Here is a 26992-nt window from a genome sequence, read left to right on the forward strand (position 1 = left end):
GAGAGACACACGGAGAGGGTCAGAGACACAGGCAGAGGGAGAAGCAGGCTCCATGCAGGGAGCTCGACCTGGGACTCGATCCTGGGACTCCAGGATCAGGCCCTGGGCTGAAGCAGTGCTCAACTGCTGAGCCACCCAGGCATCCCAATAAATAAATCTAAAAAAAAAAAAAGTTTAAAAGAAAATGGTCAGTTTTTCCAAGTTTCCAGCCCTTACATTCCATATGTCTTCATTCAGAATGAGATCCAAATCATGACTCCTTGACTTTTTGAAAGATGGAAACGGCGACAAGGCAGGTCTTTGTGGTCCTTGTGGCCTTCTGTGTGTTTCTTCCCTGGTGCAGGGAACACTCAAGGCTGAGCAGGTATGTTCTGGAAGCACCGTTTGGAACCTGGGGCACCTGGGTGGCTGCTGTCTGGAGGGAAATGCCTGGTCCGGCCCTGCCAGGCTCCTGCCCTCCCTGGCTTCGCCCTCTCAGGAAACGCAGCCTATCTTGGGTATTAACGGCGGGGAGGGGCCTAAGTGTCTGCACGACTGAACAAGCTGTCTGCATCCTGGCATTGCTCTCGGTGCCCACGATGCCCAGACCCCGGGTCCCCACGGGTGCGCTTTGCAGGCAAGGACCCCGAGCCCTCGGAGGACCCTCTGTGCTCCTGGGACTCAGCTCCGGGATAGCTGGCTTCAGAGCCCCCCCTTCACTGACTGTATCACAAGGAGGCTTCGGTGTTAGTGAACCCACACCCTTTGCATGAGGACAGCCCCCCCCCCCCGTGGCCCCTCTGAGCTGTGAGCTGCACACCTACACAGGATGCATACAAAGGTAACTCGGACGGTGTCACTTTCTGCTCACAAGCCTCCAGTCATTGCTTGACCCATTCAGAGTGGAAGCCTCTTCACCTACTAGCTACTCCTTCAACTTCCCCTCGCACAACCTCTCCCTCGCCCCCTGCTCTTTGGAAACAGTGAATTCCTTGCTCATCTTCAAACGTGGCTCATGCACTCCCCTCTCAAGACCTTTGTACTTGATGTTCCATCTGACTCCGAAGCACTAGCTCCAGGAACACCGTGGCTTTTCCTCATTCTCCTGCTTCTTCCAGCTTCTGGGACAGTGTTACTTTATCAGAGACACCTGTATGGATGTTTATAAAGTAGCACCCTTCCTCCCACACTCTTTCCCCCTTACCCTGCTTTTTCTCTAAAGCAATCATCACCGAGCACCGTGTATTTGTTTTGTTTTTCCTATTACCTGTCTTCCTCTGTCTCTCTTATTCACTGCTGTTTCCTTAGCCCTTTAAACAATACATGGCACGTAGTGGGTGCTACGTAGCCCTCATGACTAGATTGAGAATTTATAATGCACAAAAATGATGAAAGTAGTCATCCATAAATGACTTTTGTCCTCAAAAAGGGTTATATCCTAGTGTAGGATTGGAGTGAGGGGAATGTAATTCACCCTATACATTCCTAGGGTTAAGGGTTGTGATGGAGGTATGATAAGGAAGTCTCAGCCTCTCAGAGGAAAGACATACGTGCTAAATTGAGAGATCAAACCGGGTGACCCAAGAGGTGACTTCATCCTGCAGAGACTGGAAAGCAGGAGACGAATGTTAGAATTATGCAATCAGATTTACAATGAGCATGATCACTCAGATGTCTTGCGGAGGAAGAATTTCAATGCTCAGCGATTGGCAGGAGAGTAACCAGTAAGAATGCAGGGGTTCATGGGAGCAAGGCACACAGAACTGGTCTCCGTTTTCTGACTAGAATGACTAAGATAAAGAACACAGGAAAAGACAACCAAAGAAAGAAACAGAGGGATCTTTAGAGATTTAAATGTGACCTGTTGAAGTATATGTAGAAGAATCCAATAATTTTCAAGCCAAGAATGAAAGTCTGGGCTCTTTTGATGTTTTCTTTTTGTTTATGAATGTAATCAGAATCCTCTATTTTAGAGTTTTCGGTTCTGAATATGTACATTGGCTTTAGATGTTATGGCAATGACTTCTACAAAAAGGTGCAGGTCACTGTGCTCTTCTGTAGTAAATAACATTTCTTTACCCCATTATCTATACTTCCTATGATGACAAGAAATAACGGGATGTGATAAGAACATTAATTGCAACGTAGAACCCACCCCATGGATAGCAGATCCTCAAAACACAATGCCTATTTTCTAAATACTCGTGACCAGGTTAGTGACAGGAGAGTGAAAAGTGAAGTTCTTCCTAAAGTGGGCAGCATGTCTTGCTTGACAAAGTTGTACACAAAGTCCAGAAGGCGTCTGCTCAGCTCCTGGTTGGGGAGTGGGCCCAGATACTGCAGAAGCTAGTCCCTGGCTGAGGATAGAAAACTTAAGAGGAAGGGAGGAGAGTTAGATACTATTTTTTTTAAGTATTAAATATGAAAAAGAATAAGTGTGGTTTGTTGTCTTCACATTTGATGCTTTAGTTAACATCAAGATTCACTTGCTGATTGATGGAACAAATGCCCGTGGTACATTCACTACATAGAACACAACGGCACCTTTTACTTTGCTCCATAAAGTTTAACAGCACTCTCCACAAAAGCAGTAGTCAACAACTTAATTTTTAAAACCTAAGTGACTGGGACACCTGGGTGGCTCAGTGATTGAGTGTCCGCCTTCAGCCCAGGTCGTGACCCCGGGGTCCTGGGATCGAGTCCCGTATCCGGTTCCCTGCATGGAGCCTGCTTCTCCCTCTGCCTGTGTCTCTGCCTCTCTCTGTGTGTCTCTCATGAATAAATAAAATATTTTAAAAAAAGATTTAATTTCCTTATACACCTACTTCTCCTCTCACTTTAGTTACCTTTGTAACTGTTGTTACCTTTATAACTTTCAATACTATTTTTAAGTCTTTTATATATTATTCCCACAAATATAAGTACTTAATTTCCATACCTAAAATTTTTACCAATAATCAAAATGCAGATATAAAAATAGCTTATTTTCAAAGCGCTGTACTAACGTTGTAAATGTTTTGGCCCTTTCTGCTAAGATTTCAGATATGGGAGCTCCTGGTAATCAGATGTTAGTTTTTGCTAAGCTGGGAAGAGAAAAAGGGTTAGCCTTCCTTAACCCAACTGCTGAATCGTGTAGGTTCTTTTAAATCATGCCATCTTCTCCACAAGTAGGATTGTTCTTCTGTCTCCTACTGGTAACGCTGCCAGAAACTCATGGCTGAGCTTCTCTAGAGCAGAACTCCGCACACTCTGGCCCACAGGCCTAACTGCCCATTTTCCTGGGACTCAGCCACACCCAATTGTCTACTTACTGCCTGTGGCTGGTCTGGTGCCAAAACTGCAGAATTAAGTCATTGCAAGGGAGTCAGAATCCTCCACAAGCCTAAAATATTTATTAACTGACTACAGAGTTGCCAACCCCTGCTCTGATTGCTGTAGACTTGAGCATCATTCAGTGGAGCCTCATTCGGCCACTATAGTCCTGTGAAACCCGCCTCCCTGCTTCCAGGTGGACCGATGCCTGAGTCTCAGCCTTTGTTCCGGTCACGTACCTGCGCTGGGTCCATTATTCCCGTATCCCGACGGTCGTTCTTTCTCTGTCTCTCAATTAACTGTCTTCACTTTGTCACTATCTTTACTTTGTCACTGACTTCCTAATCAATAGTGGAAAGTTCGCAGAGGAATTACATTTTCTGGATTCTTTTATATCTGAAAAATGTCTTTTCTAATAAACACAGTAAATAATTAGTCTGAGCATGGGATTGTAAGTTAAAAAATATTTTCCCCTCTGAATGTTAAAGGTACTGCTGTCCCGTCTTTTAGCTGACAACACGGCAGCTGACCAGTTCCGTGCCTGGAGGCTTCTACCTCGGAATTACATATTAATGTGCAGCACACATACAGGTTCCTCCGAGCCAGAGATGCCAGCTTTCTGAGACTGTTTAGTATTATTTTTCTTTTTTTTTCTAGATTAAATTATGTTCCACCTCTCCTATTTGAGAGGGCAGGAAAATGTGTCTTCTGTTTAGAGATATTTCCATCAAAATCTCTTTTTTATTATTATGGTCAACACCCAGTGTTACATTAATTTCAGGTGTACACATAGTGATTCAACGACTCTATGCGTTATGCTGTATTCATCACAAGTGTAGCTAGTACAGTTCCACTGACTATATTCCCTATGCTGTGCCTTTCATCCTCATGACTTATTCATCCCTTCGCTGGAAGCCTGTATCTCCCACTATTGCCTCATGCAGTTTTTCTCACCTGAGCTCCATTAATCTGTTAGTCATTTGCAAAACCCCTGGTTTGAGGCTTTTGCCATCTTAAACCTTTAACTCATACATTTGGTGTTTGGGTTTGTCCTGTGTAGGTGCAGATTTGTTCTGTTTTCTAGCAGACTTCTTCAATGATATCTCCATAATTCCATCTTCCAAGACTTCTTTGGAGTATTTGTTTCTATCATCGAAATTTCCAGAGATTTCTTTTTTTCTTATTACTTATTTCCTTCAACCTCCAGATCTTTCTTGATGGATGAAATATCTTATAACATGTCATCACTGCTTTTTTTAGTTTTCTTGTCTCTCCCTATGTCAGAAAGTCTTCTTTTATGTCCCATGATTCTTGGCTTTCCGTTCACATTCATGAATAAGGCAGTTTGGTGGCTTTCTATGAGAACGCAAATGTGTCTGCAGTAGGTGTCATTTTGGATGGTTAGGAGATTATTTTATTGTAGATACTCAAATGCCTATATGTGGTATGTGTGTTGGAGATATTCATGTGGTTGAGGAGTATTAATGGGTACTGTGGGTTGTTGACAGGGAGACAGGAGGTTGCTCTGCAGAGAGGAAAGAATTTCACATGGTGGAAACACAGATGGACTCCTGGCTTAGATGCACTCATTAGGGCAAAGGGCAGGGGTAAGATGTAGGGCCCCAAACAGGCCAGGGTATAGATTGGAAGTTTTATAAGGAAGAATTGACCACTAGTTCCCACAAAATATCAGAAGGTTCTTTCCTAGAAAAAAAAATAAAAGATTTATTTATTTATTCATGAGAGACAGAGAGAGAGAAAGAGAGAGAGAGAGAGAGAGGCAGAAACATAAGCAGAGGGAGATACAGGCTCTCTGAGAAGAGCCTGATGCGAAACTCAATCCCAGGACTTAGGGATCACACCCTGAGCTGAAGGCAGATGCTCAACTATCAAGCAACCCAGGCATCCCTCCTTTTCTGTTATTAGAGAGGCCTCACAGAGGGAAAGGAGATAAGCATATAGTACACTACTATCTTTAACCAGAATCCTGCTCTTCTATACTTTCAGTGCTCTAAAAAATTAGATGAGTACTGGAAATAACTCAAAAATAAATGTTGATTCCTATATATATTATTTTCTGACTTTCTCCCTTATTTTTAACCCTGAAACCCTTCCCATGTCATTTTTCACAAATGAAGTAGGACTTGCTTCAATGGGAATTGCTTTCCATGTATCTTCCTAGATACACTTTAAACATTTAACATAAAAAATCAATCAATAATATCTATTATTCAAAATCTTTTATTTAAAGAACATGTGCTTACTTTTGATTAATAAAAAGCAAGCGATGGATTGAGAAATAGGCTGATCTGTTTTTCTCTCAAGATAGCAGCTACTGTATGGAAATACCAGTTTCATAATACATCAAATAAAAGTTTCTCTATGTATGCAGACTAAATGCAATATATTCTACTCTTTAGTTGTTTTTTTTTCTGATTGTTGTTCTTTTCTAATCAGAAGAAACATAGCATCCATGACAAATGACACATAGCTTTCATTTTTTCCACTAACATGAACACTCACATTCACGGTTTTCCGTGCCATGAATTCCAAAGCAACCATTTGACCTCTCATTATTTAAAAAAATCAAAGAACAAAGAAAAATAAACAACAAAAACATTTAGCATCTTTCTTTTTTTTTGCTTGCAGTTTTATACACCTTCACAAAATGCTTTACAGAAGTTTCTGAAGATTCTACTGTTTATTAATCTCAACTTCAGAGTTATGCGATATATATTCACACTATTACAAGTGTATTTCTCTTTACTTCTGTCTTCCATTGACCTAAATTTAATGCTTGAAAAACAAAAACAAAAAACCTCTTTTCCAAATACTATGTGGTTAAACTTAGGAAATACTTAAAACATGGTAATATTGCAGCTGTCAGTCATTCCTTGAGCTTTTAATCTAGTAAATAAGGCTAGGTGTTGCTTATGTGGCTTTAGCAGATGCCGTTGCAGAGCTCAAAGAGTAGAGTTGAACCCATGCAATTCCCTGTAATCTAATCTCGGGTGGCTCCTGATATTCATGACTGATTTGGAGACCTTGAAAATAATATAGTCTTGAATTTGGAGTTGTAGTTATCATACCAAAGGTATAGATGTTAAGTGGATTAAAAATCTAAGGATCTGCTCAAGAATTATGTTCCAAGAATGCCAGATTGGTAAGAACTTTCAAGGTCTATATTCCATGTACTATTTATATTCTTAAGGACAACAGGGTGATCATGCTGGATGGAGCAGGAACCACCCCAGCAATGCTGTAATGGAGAAGCATGTGTTTGTCTCTCACTAAGATTCCAGAAAGTATGGATTTTTATGGACATCTCTGAATTAACTAATCCTATTATTATCAGTGGCTCATTTAAACAAGCTTGAAGGTCCTTTAAAAAAGACCTTCAATTTTTAAAAAGTACTTTAACTTTTTAAAAATTTCATAATTAGTAATGTGTGAATTATTCTATATGAAGTACTTAAAATCATGTCTAGTAACTATTTAGGTATTATTACTTTCACATAATTGGAAGCAATTAGAAAAAATGTATTAGAAAACAGAAGTTTTTCCTAGTTTTAAAAGGGCCAGATTGAAGCTGATGTTTTACCTATTCTAATACATTTTAGGCAATATTTTCATAATTTCTAAGGTACCATTCAGTATTAGAGATAACAGGTCTGGACTTTAACTTTTTACATCTCTTGACAATGAGGTGTATGAAAACATATTCTAAACAAAGAAAGCAAAACTTGACAGTAGTAATACAATCAGAAATTGAAAAAAAACTCTGTCAAAGTCGTAGGAGTTTTTAATACACTTCCTTTAATAATTGCTAGCTAACAAGAAAAAAAATCAATGAGGGTAGAGGATGTGAGCAATACAATTAACAAATTCCATCTGATGAATATAGAGAAAGAATAATAAACCTAAATTTGAAGCATCCCATTCTCTTCAAGTACACAAAATATTCATGAAAATTGACTATGTACTAGGCCACAAAGCAATTTGCAACAAATCAGGTTTTATGAAATACATTTGTAATCAAAATACAATTAAGTTAGAAATAAATAATAGAAAAGTAACTTTGAAAATAAGAGTTTAAAATATACTTTAAAATAACTCAGATGATTTTAATTTAATTAAAGAACATTTAATACCTCATGAGTTATTTTAATATACATTTAAAAATCTCTAGAACTAAATAATAATGATAAAAACTACATCTTAAAACTTAGGGAGTACAACTAAAGCACCTTTAATCCACACCAAAGATGAATATATGCCTTTAAAATGCTTAGTTTAGAAACGAAGAGTACTAAAAATTAATGAGCCAAATAAGCATCCATCTTAACAATTTAGAAAAAGAGAAACACAATAATCACAAAGAAAGTAGAAAGGAAATAGTAAAGAGAAAAATCAGTAAAATATAAAACAAAATAGCCACAAAATTAAAAGTTTCCTTAAAAATATTAATAAAATTATTAAGCTCTGAAAAAATAGATCAAAATATAAGGTATAAGTAAACAATATTACAGATAAAAAAGATACCACTACTGATAAAACAAATATTTAGAAAGCCATAGGAAAATAAAGCTTCATGACAGTAAATACAAAAAGTAGATAGAGACAAGTTTCTAGAAAATCGTATATTACCAAAAACTCAAGAGTAGTAGAACCTAAATTGTCCTATATATATTACTTAAATTTTATCAGTCATTAACAATTTTTCCCTCACAAAAGAAAATTTAGATCTAAATTTTGAGGTTTTAGAATGTTTTACCAAATTCAAAAAATAGATAAATCCAATTTTGCACAAACTCATTCATAGAATATTCAAATTTTACGTATCAGACAAAACAGATGTAAAAAGTGTGTTTGATTTGTATTTTGGGATTAATGAAATATGTGTTGGGCATTTTTTTTGGTTGAATGTATCATTGAACAAAAAATATTTCTTAACTTCTTTTGACTCTGCTTCACTAAGAATATTTTTAAAGGCTGGGGCACCAGGGTGACTCAATCCCTTAAGCATCTGACTCTTGACTTCAGCTCAGGTGATGATATCAGGGTCGTGGGATGAAGCCCCGCATCAGGCTCTGCCCTGGGTGTGTCCTGGGCATGCAGCCTGCTTAAGATTTTCTCTCTCCTTCTCCCTTTGCTCCTCCCCACACTCTCTCCAAAAAAAAAAAAAAGGAATATTTTAAGTGTTTATTGTTCAGTTCGTGTGATAGAGTGAAATTAAATTTTAAATTGCAAAAATGTTGCTCTATAATGCTTATAATCAAACAATTGATAGTAAGAGCTGTTTTAAAAACAATAATAGAAAAAATTGGGAATGATTTCAAAGCTCTTTAAAAAGGCATTTGTTAAAATAAGTTAAATGATATATAATAGCATGGAAACTACATACATCACCGAACCATGAACAACACGAGTTTGAATTGCACTTATAAGCATATTTTTTACAGTACAGTAGTATAAATATATTCTATATTCCTTATTTTAATAACATTTTATATTATCTAGCATACTTCATTGTAGACCTACAGTATTTAAGACATATAATATACAAAATACATTTTAATCAGCCATTTATGTTGTTGGTAAGGCTTTCAGTCAATAGCAGGCTATGAATAGTTAAGTTCTGGGGAGTCAGAAGTTGCATGTGGATTTTTGACTCTGTGAGGTTGGTACCCCTAAGCCCCACATTATTCAAGGGTCAACTGTACTGTAATAGTAAGTGAATATAAGAGTCTTAGATATAGGGGATCCCTGGGTGGCGCAGTGGTTTGGCGCCTGCCTTTGGCCCAGGGCGCGATCCTGGAGACCTGGGATCGAATCCCACGTCAGGCTCCCGGTGCATGGAGCCTGTTTCTCTCTCTGCCTGTGTCTCTGCCTCTCTCTCTCCTCTCTCTCTGTGTGACTATCATAAATAAATAAAAATTAAAAAAAAGAGTCTTAGATATATACAGAAAAATAATATATGTTATGACTACAACTTTATGAAAATTTAAACTTTATGCTTAGAAAATAGAATAGAAGGATATACACCAAAATGAGATAGCATTCCAGTTATTTGACCAATGAACTTCTTCTCTTCTTTCAAGTTTTTGATCAAGTAAATTTCCTCATTTTAATATCATTGAATTTGGGTTGCTTCTTACATTTGATAGCATCCGTAGTTTAATTAGCAGCAGTATTTCCTTCCTAGATTGTACATATAATAATGGCACATTCTGCAATATGGGACTCAGTGAAAACTGTCTTTTGAATGAGTAAAATAATGAAGCATAAATTTTTAAATGATAAATATGATGAATTTTTTGTCTTCTGAAAGACAAAAGTGATTGAATATGACTTTACCTAAAACAATATGGTTTATAATAGTGAAAATAGTACTTTAACATGAAAACAAACTTTCTAAATCACTGTTGTATTAGAACATCTGCCTATTATTATCCCTTGAGAGTAAATAAAATCACATTAAAATGTCTGGAGTCCTGAATCATGGTTTAATTTACAGAGGTATAAGTGATTATCTATGTATCTTTTCTTTAGCTTAAGAAAAAAATGACCTAATATCCTAATTTTATTTATAAACATTTAGTATATTAAATCTGTTCTTTTATTGCTATTAAAAACATATATAATATTATTTTTAATAATAATTCAGGACACTTACTGGCTGTTTTAGTCAAAATAATTACTTATGAATATTTTTTTAATATTTTTTTCTTTATTTATTTATGATAGTCACAGAGAAAGAGAGAGAGAGGCAGAGACACAGGCAGAGGGAGAAGCAGGCTCCATGCACCGGGAGCCCGATGTGGGATTCGATCCCGGGTCTCCAGGATCGCGCCCTGGGCCAAAGGCAGGCACCAAACCACTGCGCCACCCAGGGATCCCCACTTATGAATATTTTAAAAGATGCTTTTTCTCTCATTTGTGCAAACATCTTGACCAGTACAGTTGACAGTCCACTAGCTTCTCTTAGTCATGCTTGCCTCCTAAACACAAGCCCTCCACTGTGAATACTGATCACTTCTATTGCTTGACTGCATTCCAAAATGTCTTATTTGTGCTAGTGCAGGAATTCACACAAACTGGGGAAAATTATATTCTCTCATGGTTGCGCTCTCAAAAAACAGTTAAAAATGTTTAGTACATATTTTCACAAAGAGAGTTAAATACTGATGCACATAAGGATGTTGGCTCATGCGTCAGTGACTGTTGGTTACCTATGGTGTTCTCTAGGTTAGACCCCGGAGATTGAAAAGAAGACAAAACCTCTGTAAGGGTATGAGAGAAGTGATGTTAATAGAAGAGTGTAAAAGGGTGCGCTGGAGCTTAATAAGAAATTATACTTAAAAGCAGGATATTATTCGTGTTAAGTGGAAGCTAATATTTAAGAACACACTCTATGCCAGGCCCTGTGCTAAAAGCCATCCTATATTATCACAAATTAGGGGCTTGAAAAACACACAGATTATTTCTCTGACAGAAGTTCAAAATCAGCATCACTGGGTTGAAGTTCGGGTGCTGACAGATTCATTCGGGGAGCTTACCTGTGTCCTTGACTTCCAGCTTCTAAAGGTTGCCTGTGTTCCTTGACTTGTGTCCCCTTCTCCATCTTCAAAGCCAACAACATAGTCTCTCCAGATACCCCTCTGACATTCTCACCTCTGTTTTTTATCATCCCATGTCCTTCCCTGACTGTTCCTCCTGCCTCCCTCTTCTAAAGACCCCTTGTGATTATGTAGGCCTCACCTGGCCCACCTAGAATAATCACATCTCAAGATTATTAACTCAATATATCTGCAGAGTCCCTTTTGCTATATAAGGTAACATGTTCACAGATCTGTAGATTAGAAAGTAGACATCTGTGAGGAGCCTTTATTCAACCAACCATGGCTAGTCAATGAATCAAAGGAAGAAGATAGAAAAGCGGGTTTTAAACGGTGCTTTTGATTTGAATCGTGTCCCTCCAAAATTCATACGTTGAAGCCCTGACTCCAGTTGTGACTGTATTTGAAAATAGGTTTTAATTAAGGATACATGAGGTCCTAAGGATGGAGTCCTAATCTAAAAGTACTGGTGGCTTTAGAGGAAGAGGAAGAGAAAGAGATCTCTGGCCTCATCAAGGAATGGCGATATGATGGCACAGAGCAAAGATGGCTGGCTGTGAGCCCAGAAGAGAGCTATAACCAGGAACTGAATCAGCAGGCCCCATGCTCTTAGACTTGTCAGTTTTCAGAACTGTGAAAAAATAAATTTCTGTTGTTTAAGCCACCATGGCTATGGTACTTTTTTTATAGCAGCCCAAGCAGACTAATACAGAAGATGATGATAAGGTGGTCCCTGGGAAACTTCCAAGTGGTTATAGAAACCTAGGGTTCAAGGGAGAAATCTGAGCTACAAGTTTAGATTTGGAACTTCACTGCCAAGAGATAATAGTTGGTGACAGTGAAGACATTACTCTGTGATAGAGAGTGTGTATACTGAAAAGAAACTATGGCTACATAAAGAACTGTTTGTTTCTAGGAACAGCTATCCAATGCAGAGTGCTCAGCAGCCTGGTTGTGGGAGGAGGGCCTGGCAAGTGGTGGAATTGGTCCTTTGGCAGGGCGGGAGGAGGGGGAGCAGGTGGCTAGAGGGCAAGTGGAAGTGCTAGATACCTTTACTTCCCATAACTCTGCAAAACATATAGTCAGTGTTTTATAGATAAGGAAACCAAAACTTTATTCCTTTTTTTTTTTTTTTTTTGTCATTTGAGAGAATGAGAGCAAGTGAGAGCATGAGCAGGGGAAAGGGTCAAGAGGGAGAGGGAAAAAAAAAACAGGCTTCCTTCGGAGCAGGGAGCTTGATGTAGGGATCAATCCCAGGACCCCGGGATCATGACCTGAGCAGAAAGGAGACACTTAAGAACTGGCCACACAGAGACGCCCCAATGTCATTCTTTTGATGCCAAAACGGAGAATCAATTTTGATAGGTCATCACATGGAGTTTTAAAAAGCAATTTTTTTTTACTCTAAAGAGGACCTGTTTCAATATCCCTTCAGGCAAGAAAGGAGGTGGTGTGAGAGACCATCTGCTAGAGGCTCATAAACTGTATTTAAAAAGGTGTTCTAGGGTAGAGGGATCAGTGAGCTTGAAAAGTGAAAATATTGTGAATTAAGAGTATTTGATAGGTAAGTAATATGCTGGACTTATGATGTCAGAAGTAGAGAAAAATTGTAATCACCTTGAGGACAGTATTGCATTTGGGAAGCACGTTTCAGCAGAAAATAATAAAAAGTGGGAAGTACAGATTTCCGGTTATGGGATGAATAAATCACAGGAATAAAAGGTAGAGCATAGAGATACAGTCAGTGGTATCGTAGTAGCATAGTGTGGTGACAGATGGAAGCCACACTTGTGGTGAGCACAGCATGACACAGAAACTTGTCGAATCACTGCTGCATACCTGAAATGGATGTAATGTTCTGTGTCCAGTTTACCTCAATGAAAAGGAAATAATTAAATTAAAATAATTATAAGTTATCTTGTGCCTGAATCACGCAGTTAAATCCTCAACTCCCCCCTTCGCCCCACTTGATGATGCACACGTGACCTTCAAGCATATGGCAGATTCATCCATTCAGCAAATTACTGAGTTCCTATCCGATGCTAGGAATCCTGCTAGGCACTGAGATAGAAGGATCGATGAGGTCTCTATTTTTTGGATGTTTAAAGTTAGTAAGGAGAGACATAATGAGTTAATATTTGACACCAAGAGGCAACGGCACTAGAATAATAGTTGGTTCAGGGTGTGGAGAAGCATAAAGCAAGGACCAGTCAACTCAGCCTTTCGAAGTTATGTTTCTAGAACAAGCAACTTCAAATTATTATTAATGAATCAATCAGGTCATCTTTTCGTGTCAGTCTCTTGACTCACTCCCATGTGTCCTAAGAGTAAAGGCAGAATTTTATTGAAAAGCAAGCCCCGTAACACAATGAGAGGCCCCCTTTTGCCTCAAGTAAATAAACAAAATACATTTTTGTTACAGAGCTTTGTTTAGCAGCAAGAGATGTATTTGCTAGTAGACAGTGTGCATGCATGAACAACAAACACCATTTTGAAAGTATGTCGAGAAGCAGCACTGCAGGCAAGCCTGTGATCATGGGGTCCGGCCATCCCTGACAGCTGACCAGGGTGTGAAATGGGCAGCCGACTATGAGCAAAGGGACACATCAACTGGGAAGTTGGTGTAGAGAAACACATCAGTGCACAACCAAAGCATTAAACTACAATGTAGCTCTCCAAATATTGGGGAGGGGGGTGCAGAGATAAGTGCTCTGAAGCCATGAGTCAACTTTTCAGGCATCTGGAATGATAACACGTACGTTGCTATCACTAAGCCATCATTTCTTCGTGCTTCTGGATTACTGTCTCACGTGCTCTTATTAAATCACATTCAAATCACAAAAATCACAAAAATTGGAATTACATCATTAAAAAAACTTTTCTAGAAAGAAAAAGATGCTGTTTAATTTTTGGAATGTGGTGTAGGAAAAAATGGGTAATATGGGATCATGTGTTACTGAATTCATTCACTGAAAAAAATCCTTACCCATTATTTGATAAGGAAGTTGAAAAATTCCTTTTCAGGTCTTAAAGAAATCCTCTTTTTGACCTAGACATTAAGAGCCTAGCCATGAAGGATACTTAGAATAACATATTTAACATATCTTCTGTGATGTCTGTGTAATTTGAAAAGATTCGGGGTTACATAGAACTTTTTTAAGATCCAAAAAGCTTTGTAAGTATTTACACATTAATTTTTATTTCTAAAAAATGTAGGTAGGTGGTAGGTATTTAACCCCCTTCTCCCCCAGTGACACTAAAGCAGGAAAAAATAATGTGATTTCCTCTGATACCACAGAAAAAAATAGCGGTGAAGGTAGACATAGAAGCCCTAATTTCTGAGAACCTGCCCTCCCCATGTCTTAATCAACTCTTCCTACTGACAAGTCTTGTTAAACGTGACAAATCTTGCATCATGTTGAATCCTTCCATGAAGTTGAATCAGAAGTATTCAATATCAAATATCATTTCAACTAGTATGAAATTATAAATTCTCTTAAAAATGTGTTCTCTTTCACATGTAAAAGGTGTGCTATGTATTGGGAAGAAATCCAAGAGAATAGTCATAAGTCCTTGAATACAATTGGGTAGGTGACCCTTCTGATAACATTAATAATAATGGAATTTAATTTAAGACCTCAGGAGACTAATGCATTCCTCAGGAACTAAATTAAAATTTGCCTATATGTTTTTCTTTTATGCCTCTTCTTTTTTTTTAACACTTTCTTTATATGTCTCTTAAAAATATTCTTCCTGTTGCCTTCACACTCAGGAAGGAAAGTGGATTGTGCACAGTTAAATTTAAAAAAAAAAACCTGAATACAGAAGATGTTGAGGTATCTCTTAACTATACACAGTGAAAATAAAGCAGAGGAGACTGTAATTAAAAAAAAAAAGTTACTATATTGGAAAATCCCTGTCCTCTAACGACATCCCAACTTTGGGCCTAGAATTTTTACACCCCCCGCCCCTCATTCATTTCATTCATTCAATGAATATTGAAGAGTTATTTATTATGTCCTAGGCTGTGCAGATACAACAAAGAATAGAGATGCCAAGGCCCATGCCTTCATGACTTAGATGATAGTTGATTTGGTCAGGAGGAGATTCTGAAGTGGAGCAATATGTACCAAATGTATACGATTGTTAAGAATGAATTTCAAAGAAATTTCAAGTAGTCAAAGCGCTATACAGTAAATATGTACAAGTATATGTAATACTTGCAAGCCAAAGATCCCGGGAGCACACTATAGTTAAAAAAGTTGGGTTTATCATTCACTTCAGCAAGGGAAAAACTCTCAGCACGTGGAAATGTAGTGTGTGTCAGTAAGGGAATGTTAGATGACGCCGCCTACGGGACTTGGGTTTTGACTGGGTGATTTGGGCTATCTAAGGAAGCAGGAGTTTGCTCGAAGATTAGATGCTGTCAGAAAGCAGCAGCAGTTCTGTTATTGAGTATGTGTTGGTTGTTGTTTTTTTTATTAAGCATTTTTTATTCTATTTATTTTTATTGACATACAGTTGACACACAATGTTACATTAGTTTCAGTTGTGCAACATAGTGATTCAACAACTGTATACATTATGCTATATTTCCCACAAATGTGGCTACCACCTGTCACCATGTAGCACTATTATAATACCATTGGCTAAAGTCCCTGTGCTGCCCCTTCATCCCCGTGATGTATGCATTCCATAACTGGAAGCCTGAACCTCCCACTCCCCTTTATCCCTTTCTGCCTATCTTCCCACCCGCCCTCCATTGGCAATCACCAGTCCTCTGAATTTATAGGTCTTTTTCTGCTTTTTTTTTTCTCCTTTATTCATTTTGCTTTTTAGCTTTCACACATAGGTTTTTCTGTCTGACTCATTTCACTTAGCCAAATGCACTGTAGGTTCATCCATGTTGTTGCAAATGGCAAGATCTCGTTCTTTTTGTTGGCTGAGTAATACTGTGTTGTGTGTACATACCACTTCTTCTTTACCCATTTGTCGATGGACACTTAGGTTGCTTCCATATCTTGGTTGTTAGGAATAATGCTGCAGTGAACCTGGAAATGTAGATGTGTCTTTAATATCCTGTTTTCATTTTGGTAGAAAGTGTAAATACCCAGTAGTAGAATTACTGCATTATATGGTATTTCTATCTTTAACATTTTTGAAGGACCTCCACATTGTTTTCCATGGTGGCTGCCCTAATTTACATTCCGACCAACAATGCTTCACCTTGTTGATGAGGTAGGAATTCTCATCCTAGGGTCATGGGATGCCAAGGACACAACACCCTACATGAGTAGGGAGACAGATGAGACTAGTAGATATTATTAATTATATGTACTCATAGCCCAGGGCGGGGGAAGGACATCACACACAGGGGCACCTAGAGGTTGGCCAGCTTTGTAGTACCAAGAAGTCAAGGAGCCCCTGGTTTCCTTTGGAGGATGTGATTGGCTTATTCAAATCATTCCACAGACTGGCAGGAAAGTGGACCCTACTGCAAAGCGATAAAGAAGAACTAGATCTGCTCCACTTGATAAAGAGGAATGTTTGGCTAGAGGACCTTACATATAGGAGCAGAGTGGGAGGGAGAGCCTTTAGGAAGGCTAGTTGAGCCCTTCCCAGTTTGCCTCACATATAAAAGCAGCACGTAATATCGGGCCTTAATTTTAGGACTTACACTTACATCTTAATGGATTTTATCTACACGGAGGAGAGACTAGAACAAGGATAAAGTTTTAATTGGTAAAGAAGTAGCAGTTACCCATTTTAGCCAGGAGAGGAGGGCATATTCAGCATTTTGGCATGTGACCTTACCTTTGTCTGTGCTTAGGCAAAATTATGCAGTGACCTTGCTCTATCTCAGAGTGACCTTGTCGAGGCTGGTATAGCATGTGATAGGAGAACAACATAGCCCAGCTCTGAGAGTAAAGCCAGCGTCTGATTGTAGTGCTGCTAAGTTTTTTCTTCCCATTTGGGAGGAACTGATGGTAGCAGGGGATTAAATTAGGTGGATTGACCAGAGAAAATTTTCTGAAGGAGGGACTTCAAATCTTGGCCTTCACTGCTAATAAGAAGCCATCCGTACAGAGGACTGAGAAGGATGGAAACAAGGGAGGAAGGGGAACAATTTGTGAGAACCTTCCTGTCAGATGGAAATAGCAAACAGGAAAAATGAAATACCTCATTAGACCTGAGAGATATGTTCTAAAAAGCCATTGGGAGTGTGGCTCTTTGCTTCAGTGACTCTCAAGGGGTTGGAAAAGGGAGAACCAGAATCTTCGAACATGGGGAAGAAAATTTTGGAAGGCCTCCAGGAGATTGTGAGATGATAATCCTCCAAGATGGCTAGTCCCTCATCACGTCCACCATTCCTCCACAGTTTTAATCTGGTTATATAGATTTTATACAGAAAATCCATGCTAATTATTGTTATGGTATAATAATAAAATTTATTAATAATAAACATCCCAGACAGCAGAGAATGGTGGTTATAAGCATGGACCCTGGGGCCACACTTGCTGGGTCTGAATTACAGTTTTGCCATTTTCTACCTGTGTCACCATGGAAAGTTACTTAGCTCATGTATCTCAGCTTCTTCATCTGTAAAGTGGAGATAATCATGGTACCTACTGCAAAGGTTTGTTGTAAAAATTTTAAAAACATATTTAGTTTTAGACCTGGCTTATGGTAAGCACTGTATAAAGGGCTACCTATGGAATAATGATGACTGGTAAAGAAAAAAATCTGTGGTTAATATTATATTCCTATAGTTACAAGTTAATGATGGACTAACCAGGATACATAAATGTCCACACATCTTATTGAAGCATAATTTATCTTACTTATGGTTATGTACAGGGCCTCTACTCTTGCTTCAAGGACAGCAATATAATGGATCAATCTTTGGCAATATCTTCAACTATGCATTTAATTTAAAATAGTTTTTTCTTCACTATCTGATATGTCTGATACATCCAGGCTGACCATAGATAAGGGTTGTAATACTTTCTGTGACTGAATTTTTTGGACTTTGCCTAAAGAATGCACTAGGAGTATCAAATCCTTAATTGAGGCAACTATATTTAGTGTCACTGAAATAAGTGTGATAACAGCTTGATTGTGCAAAGTTTGACATGAAGAAAACACCTGCCTGGTGATAATAGGATACATGAATTTCAGACAAGAGAAAACCAAAGAAAATTATGACTCTGCCTGCCTTGATCAAATAACAACAGAGTTTTCTGTTCATTTCACTATATTCAAAAGTTTATTTGGATTACTATGAAGTGTTAACAGAAAATCGCTTGGATTATGGGTTTATGGCAGGTGAGGAGTTTTAAAGTAATACTTTAAAAGATTTTTTTATATTTACTAGCAGACTTATTAAGGCAAAGTAAAGGGAAAAAAGAGAAAAATACTTTCCTTGCTCTGCATAGTCATACAACAAACCACAGTGATCTAAGAAGAAATTTCAAGTATCTCAGTAGGCCTGGGTGTATCAGACATTAACTTAAATATATGTACATAGCTTTTCTCTAAAGGTTCAGAGCCTCAACAGAAAAATGTTAAACATCTCTATCAATTGCCATTTTTTATATATGAGAGAAAAGCTTTTGAAAAATAAAAGAAACATTACAAACAAAACTGAAAACCTGTGGCTTCTTTTCCCTGTGAGCATAAGAACATTTAATCCTCAATAGGTTGAGAGCGTCATTAAGTAAAAAGGATTTTTCTTGTTTTGATGGCAAATTAAATAAGATTGGTGAAACTCCAATATTATGTACACTGAACTTACGGACTCCATCCTAGTCTGTGTTTTTTGTTTATTTATTTGTTGGTTTAATATAGAGAGAGTAAACCCTCTTGTTAGCCTGCTTTCTATTTCTAATGGACATGTTTACACATAATTTAGGAAACAACATTTTGGCTTGTTTCCTTTTCAGGTTTGTTTTTTTTCACTTAAACAATATCTTAGCATTTACACCAAAAGGTAGTCAATATTCCTGCAAAGTCAGCGTTTAGTTGACTGTAATGAATTGCCCCAAAGAAAATACAGATAACTGAAATATATTTTACTGCAAAAATTTAATTTGGACCTCTACACTTTAATACATCACACTGAACTATTAGACAGACCTGCTAGCTAATAAACCAATTGAGGATATTTTCATTCTCATTTCTTTGCCCCTTCCAAAGATTCATATAACTTAAAGCACACAAATAGCATTTTACAGTTGATGAGGACTTTTACATATATCATCTGGATCTTCCCAATATCGTTATGAGGAAGGGACATTATAGAATTATGGAAGGTTTTATTATTATCTTTATAGATTAATAAATTGGTGGTCAAGCATCATGCTCTTAAGTAAATGCAGCTAATTAGCCTCACAAAGTTAAGTCTGGAATTTTAAGCTTTAATTGAACTTATTGCATTGCAACTGAGAAAACATCCAACTTCTTTTCCACATTAACCCATCTAGTCATCCTTGTGTCTGTATGGCTTCTGAACTTTGAAGCTCTGTCTTCACTTTTATCACTCCCTGTCTGGAATATCACTGCTTTTCTTGAATATCCAAACTGTACCCATTGCTTGAAGTCTAACAAAAGTTTACCTGTTCCAGGAAGTCTTCCATATCCCACTGTTCTTACTCAACTAATACAGCATTTGTCGAGACGGGTTCTTATGTTCTTAAATATTTTATTTATGTCCAGGTAAATTCTTCTACTAGACTATAATAAGCTCCTAAGAACACAGACCAACTCTTAGACTTCTTTGAAACTCACAGCACACTAATAGCTGGATATATAAATATAAATATTATATTGTATTGTATATAATGATAAATATATAAAACTATATATTCATTAATATATAAACATATAATTTGTATTACATAAAATATAAATATTTATTAATATATAATTATATGAATTAAGATATACTTAATATATATTGAATTCATGATAAATGTTTGGCTATTGTATATTACTGCCCAGTGAAGCCATTGCTGAGCCATAGATCATCTTACTATATCTGCATTCCAACCATGTGACTTGTAACAATGTAGTCATTTCAATACGTTCATATACCAATTGACCCTAGCATTGATTTCTGATGGTAGTGAAGCTCAGGCACATGACCTGCAGGATCAAACCCACTACACATGCCTGATGGATTCCCTGAATAGAGAGACATTTGGCCTATATATCAGTATTAAGAACAGGAACAGGAAATGCTATGCAGTGATTGCTTTTCTATAGAATTGCATTAGCCTCACCCATTCTGCTAGTCATAATTTCTGTGCGGGTCAGGGAGATCTATCAATGGTAGTTCCTGTGCTACACCATATGAAAATGCATTCTGTTATTCATTATAAATGATGCTGATCAAACATTGTCATTACAAATTTAACTTGTAGGACAGAAATCTCCATGTGAAAATGACACACTTGATGGCCATTATGGTAAAAAGCAGAAAGATAGTACCATATGACAATTCAGTTCTTCTGGAATGTAAGTATTCTGTTTTTAAACAAGCCACTTTTGTTCATATTTTAAGGAGAATTTGGAGAAGTCTGTAGTGGGCGTTTGAAGACACCCGGGAAAAGAGAGATCCCCGTTGCCATCAAAACTTTGAAAGGTGGCCACATGGATCGACAGAGAAAAGATTTTCTAAGAGAAGCTAGTATCATGGGTCAGTTTGACCACCCAAATATCATTCGACTAGAAGGTGTTGTCACAAAAAGTAAGTACTGATTTTCTTCATTGCTTCTTTTATGTATCTCTAGCTAACTCATTTCCTTAAGAAATAAACAAACAAAACCTTAATAGCAATACCACAGCCATTAAGGGGATAATTTAGTTTGGATATCATCTTCTGATATCACCTCTCGGTCTTGATATTAGGCTATGACATTATCAGAGTTTGCATTGGTCACCAAACAGCTTTGAAATAGTATTTATTACATATAAATTATTTGCTAATCTAACTTGAAGTAATTAATCAAAAGTAAAGAAGTATATATTTTTCTAATCTCTATAACATATTCACTTCTATGTTCACTATATTCACCTCTAAAGCTGCCAAAATTTCAATATTAATAGAAAAAGCAGTTTAAATATTTTGAGTCATTAAGGTAAAATACTTCTGTTTGAAAATAAATCTCTTATACAAATATAGCTACTTGATCCGAAATAAAACTTCTAAACGTGAATCCCATCTACATAAATGCCATTAGAATTAAATTACTTTTAATTTATATAAAATGGAGAAAAGAATTACAACTTAGAGAAAGAAATCCTGTTTTTACCTAAATAGTGGGATCAAAGCCATTCCTTTGAAGTTTCTTAAAAATACAAAAATAACCTTATACTCTAAGAAACAGATTGCCATATAATCACTTTTATTTGAATAATGATAGGACATAGACATAAACCTAAGTATAGTTCTCCTTATTTTATTCACAAATGAATTATAACATACAAAACCCAATAGAGAATAGCATTGAAAAAACTCATAAAAATAATTTAGATCTTTGAGAAGCATTTTTTCCATAAAACTGAAATTTCTTCTAAAACTGTTTATGGGAAATTAAAACATCATGTCATATTTGAAAGCAGAAAAGTATAAAAGCTTACCAAAACATTTATTGACTATGTGTTCCTCAGTCCTTCTCACAAGGCATTGATCAACATGATGCCCTGATAGTTTGAAAAACACAAGAATGCTTTTTTTTCTTTTTATGATTATCCATTTTTAATTTCAAGTTTTTATTTAAATTCTAGTTAGTTAACATATATAGTGAAAATTGGTTTCTGGTGGAGAATTTAGTGATCCATCACTTATATACAACAACTATTGCTCATCACAACAGGTGCCCTCCTTAATACTCATCACCTATTTAGCCATCCCCCACCCACCTCCCTCCATCAACCCTCAGTTTGTTCTCTATTATTGAGAGTTTCTTATGGATTGCTTCCCTCTCTCTTGATGGGAGAGAGCTGTTGGACTTGTCTGTTACTATAGTGACCTTAATGGAGCCTTCCAGTATTTATGCCCTTGTGTTGTTCTTTCCATTGATTCTGGGTTTGTCCATATGACTGGCCTTGGCTAATGGACATTAGCAAGTGTGATGCAAGTAGAAACATCTTACATGTCTGCACTTTGGAGCTTGTCCTCTTGCCACACTGCTTCCTGTAGCCCATCCTGTGCTGAGCAAAGCTGGTCCATATGGTGAGGCTTCAAGCAGTATTGGAAAGAGGAGGACAGCTAGAATGTCTGGTTAACAGCTCTAAGTGAGCTCCCTGCAGATAGCCTGAATGCTTGTGATAAACAGCCTCAGACGTTGCAGCCTCTCCCCACTACCACCACCACCAAAACCAGATGGCTGTAGCTGCAGTTGACACCTTGTAAAGAAGTCACCTCGCTCATCCCATAAAATCATGAGAGAAGATAAAATTATTGTTGTTTGATGCTCAAAGTTTTGAAAAGTTAAAATTCTCCTGCCAATTAAGAGTTGTGCAGCTTCAGGTAAATTATTTACCATCCCTGTCCTTTACTTCAGCATCTATAAAAGTAGGTCCAAAATTACTCCTACTCCATAGGAATACTATACTAATTAAATTTGTAAATGTATAAGGCATTTAGCATAGTATGCATCGTAATAAGCCACATGAGATGGTAGCCATTGTTGGCGTTCTGTGTCAGGCACCTTTACACATAGAGTTTACCATTTTGTTGTCACGGCAACTACTGTATCACTATCCCCTGAAGCTCAGACAAGTTAATTAACCTGCAGAAAGACCTCTAACCCATATTAAGTGGCATGGCTGGTATTCAAGCTAAGGTCTTTTTGACTCTAAAACCCAAGGTGCACGCGTGTGTGTGCGTGTATATGTGTATTATTGTGTTTTTTTTCTTTTTTTCTATATTACAGTGAGTGAATCAGTTTTATACTTTAATTATCTTATCCGGATTAAATAGTATTAAATTAAAGAGAATCTGAATAAATAAAATAAAACACTACTTCAAATAAAGAAAATATTTAGGTTAGTGAAATAGGTTATTTCTAAAATGTAAGACTTGGAAAGATCCAGCTATACCACAATAGCTAGCAAAGACTGTAATCTAAAAGACAGAAAGAAAAGAAATAACACGTTATTTCATTTATATTTTCTGACTTCCTTGTCATTAGTTTAGTATGAACTTTCCAATTCATTCCTACTGTCTTATATCTCTCTGGAAGGAAAAATATAATTTTAAAATCGGGTTATGAATCTTGGCAAAGTATTTAAAATAACAATTTACATATAATATAAAGTCTTCTTATGTGTATTTTGCATGTAATATCCAGAAATAAGTGTCAAACAATAAATTTAGAGGTTGAAAAGCATTAGACCCTTTTTTCTCCCTTTGATTAATACCTTTATATGACTTTGTCAAGTATTCCTGTGTGTTTTACTCACATATTGTCATATATTTTATGTGCATATATATATGCATAAAAGTATATGAAAAGGAAAAAGATTTATAGCCCTATGAAGCAGTAAGATTTATTTAGCCTAAATCAACTAAGTTTAATGAGATAGCCTGTGGCACTTGTCTGCCAGTTTGAAATACACCGTTTATGTCATGTAAACATCCCAACAACCGACACAGTGATTGTTTCACATCTGTGACAATCTTATCTAAAAGTGGAAACAGTGGCCTCCCCATAGCCAGATTTATATGCTCCCTAAGTCAAGGTCCTTGTTCCATTTCAAGAAAAAGAAAGAAGTGGGGGCAGCAGGGAAAGAAGGAAAAGATAAAAAGATAGTTGAGAAAAGACAGACTCAATATGCTTTTGAGAGGCAATCATCATTACAAGGGCGTTGTGTGGTTGCTGAGGTGCGTGGTAGAGATAGAGAAAGAAGTATTCCCACAAAGATAAGTGGCCATATTTATACTGTTATCTTCTTGACTCGAGTGCTATGAGATTTTTAAGAGAAAGGCAATAAATAAATGAATGCCTCATTCCCATAAATACATGGTAATTGTTCCAAGATTGCCCTTAAGTAGCTAAAAGATAGCTAGCAATTAATGCTCCCTAAGGACTACCATATTGCATAAAAGATAATACGGACAAAGATAAAGATGCAGGATAGGTTTATGCAGTCATGTTAGTAGAGTATCCTGGGGTTCTGAGAAATAAGCACATAGACTCTCAATTGAAAGTAATGCAAAAGTATAGATAAAAATCTTCATCAGATCCTTTTATAAATTCTTAATATGCATACTTTTTATCGTATGTGCACATTTTATCTCTGAGAGATACATATTACAAAGTCCGTGGGAACACACTTGCTCTTTCATATTCAGGCATATAACTACTTTTATTTTAAATTTGAAAGTTAAATGATGGGGATCCCTGGGTGGCGCAGCGGTTTGGCGCCTGTCTTTGGCCCAGGGCGCGATCCTGGAGACCCGGGATCGAATCCCACGTCGGGCTCCCGGTGCATGGAGCCTGCTTCTCCCTCTGCCTGTGTCTCTGCCTCTCTCTCTCTCTCTCTCTCTGTGTGTGTGTGTGACTATCATAAATAAATAAAAATTTAAAAAAAAAAAGAAAGTTAAATGATGAATATCTGAATTATATAAAAAGTATGTGTGATAAAAGTTGAACCTATTTGTTTGATACACATCACAATTTCATTAACCTATAAGATAAAACTGATATAAAAAGAGATTACTCAAGCTAAATCATATGTTTAGCACATACTTTTTCTCCAAGAAGCAAATAGAACCCATTAGCAAGAGAACAGACTTGGAGCCATTAGTAACAAGGATAGTCTAGCAATTTGTAACTGGTGAGGTGTACACCTGTGTCATTAATTACATGACCAAAAGAGAAAGTGCTACCCTCCTATAAAAAAGATAAGAATTGTAGTTAAATGATGAAACAAAATAGCTTAGTAACTGTACTCCAGGAGACCAAGTCCAGCAGTTTGAATCATGATAACAGAAGAAACAAGAGAGAGAATTAATGATGTGTCCACTGCCCAGCTTAGTAGCTGATAATTAAATTTAGATATACCAACGATATCTCAAAAAAACATAGATCTAGTAAGAAATAATAGAAGCCAGTCAGGATAGCAAACGAACCCTCAAATGTAACTTTATTTCATTGTAGGACATTCCTAAAGACTCTGTGGGACAGCACAGAAGCTGTAACAGAAAGTGCTGGGCCTGAACAAACCTGCCTTAATGTTGTGGGTTCCTTCCAGACAGTTTCAATGGGTCCACATGGGCTCGAAGTCAAAGAGAAGATTCAAGTCAGGCAAATGCATTGTACAGTAAATGCACAAGAACTTCCTCTGGTCCCAGAATTACGTTCTTGTCAAGTAATACCTTGTCCAAGATTTTAACCATTACTGTTGCCACCAATATGTTACCTGCCTCTCCACCAGGTTGCATATCCTACTGCCAGTTACAAGGTATTGGGCAAGCCATTCAATGTCTTTAGATCTCACTGTTTATCCTCTGCACAAAAGATTGAAAATGCAAATTGGACTAGAAAACGCTAAGGGTCACATTTAACCTTAATATTTTGTGTTCCATTTCTTTGCCAAAGGAAGAGAGTCACAAGATGTTGGTGAGGAAAATTCGTGCCAGTGATGTTACCCCACTTCTAACTTTTATTTTAAGATTTTATTTGTTTATTCATGAGAGGCAGAGACAAAGGCAGATGGAGAAGCAGGCTCCCTACAGGGAGCCTGATGTGGGACTTGATATCAGGACCCCGGAACCACAACCTGAGCCGAAGGGAGACACTCAACCACTGAGCCACCCAAGTGCCCCGTAACTATTTATATAACTTTAGGTTTGTGTCAGTGAGCTCAAGGGAAGATAAAGAGGTACAGGAAGAAACAAATTATGCCTTCAATAAAGTTTTATCTTTAGCAACCTGTGAAGAGAAAAATATAGGTAAAATTTTCCTAAAGGCAAAATCAAGATTTGGATATTAGAATACACACTGAAGGGGTAAATATTCTCCAAATCTGATTCTAATAACATAAATTAGATGGTTATTACCCCCACCTCTGGAGTTCAGCTGCTGTGCTAGCTGAGATAGGTTGAAAGCTTTATTTTGTTTTGTTTTCCAAGAAACAGTTACTGTGGCCTACCCAGTGTTAGACATTATTGCTGATTAAAACCTAGAACTACAGGAAAGAAGCCTTCAGTGCTCTTGAGAAGCTCACTTGTTGGTGTCAATCCACTGGGAGCAACAAACAAGTAAGCCAGGTATTTCCCAGTATTGTGTGTGTTATTCTGGGCACAGTTATTATTAAGTTATTCATTGGTTTGTTCAGTGAATATTTATTGTGCCCACCCTTCTAGGCACTGGTAGTACAGTATTGAAGAAGAGCTTCTGTCTACTGGAGGAAACCAAAAGAAATTAAATATATGAATATAATTTTAGGGAAAGAGAAAAAAAAAACTTGAATGAAGTGGAAAGATGAGGCCATGCCAGGATTTGGTAGGAAAGTTTTCCAGGCAGAGGAAACAGCTTCTCAAACCCTCGTGGCTAAGAAAGAAGTCAAGATGTTGCAGGCATCCAAAACACCTGGAGCAAAGTGATAACGGTATGGATTACAGATTGAAAAAAAAAAAAACAAAACAAACCTATTGGCAGGCAAAAACAGTAAGGGGGCTAGCATAGCAATCCAAGTGAAAAATAATGAGAAAACAGATTAGATAAGTAAAGATAAGAAGGGGATAGAACCAAGAGCAGTTTCCAAAGTTAAATTGGGAGACTTTCATGACTGATTATATATGAGGAATAAAGGAATGGGGATAGTTTCAGATGTCATACAAGTTTCTGGTTTAATGTAAGTTGGGAAATGGAGAGCAAATTCTGGAGAAATACAGATTTGGAGAGAAAAATCATGAATTCGAGTTTGGATATGCTGTGTTTGAGGTGCCTGGGACATGTAAAGATGTCCAGGAAGCCTCTGGAACCTGGGCGGATGCCTGGGCTGCAGGCACAAGTTAAAGGGTGCTCTCCAGATGAGCGGTGGGGGGTAGTTGAGGCTCGGGAGGGAGC

At 37.4% G+C, this 26992-nt stretch overlaps 1 protein-coding gene across 1 annotated transcript in view; it reads left to right on the forward strand.

Moving 5' to 3' along the window:
• Nucleotides 1-26992, forward strand: part of LOC129520989 (ephrin type-A receptor 6-like) — a 727437-nt gene that overhangs the window by 631044 nt on the left and 69401 nt on the right. The window contains 1 exon segment of the mRNA XM_055342191.1: nucleotides 20473-20658. Within this exon segment, the coding sequence (XP_055198166.1) occupies nucleotides 20473-20658 (186 nt within the window).

This window comes from Nyctereutes procyonoides, unplaced genomic scaffold (genome assembly GCF_905146905.1).
Source record: "Nyctereutes procyonoides isolate TBG_1078 unplaced genomic scaffold, NYPRO_anot_genome, whole genome shotgun sequence".
Taxonomy (NCBI): Eukaryota; Metazoa; Chordata; class Mammalia; order Carnivora; family Canidae; genus Nyctereutes; species Nyctereutes procyonoides.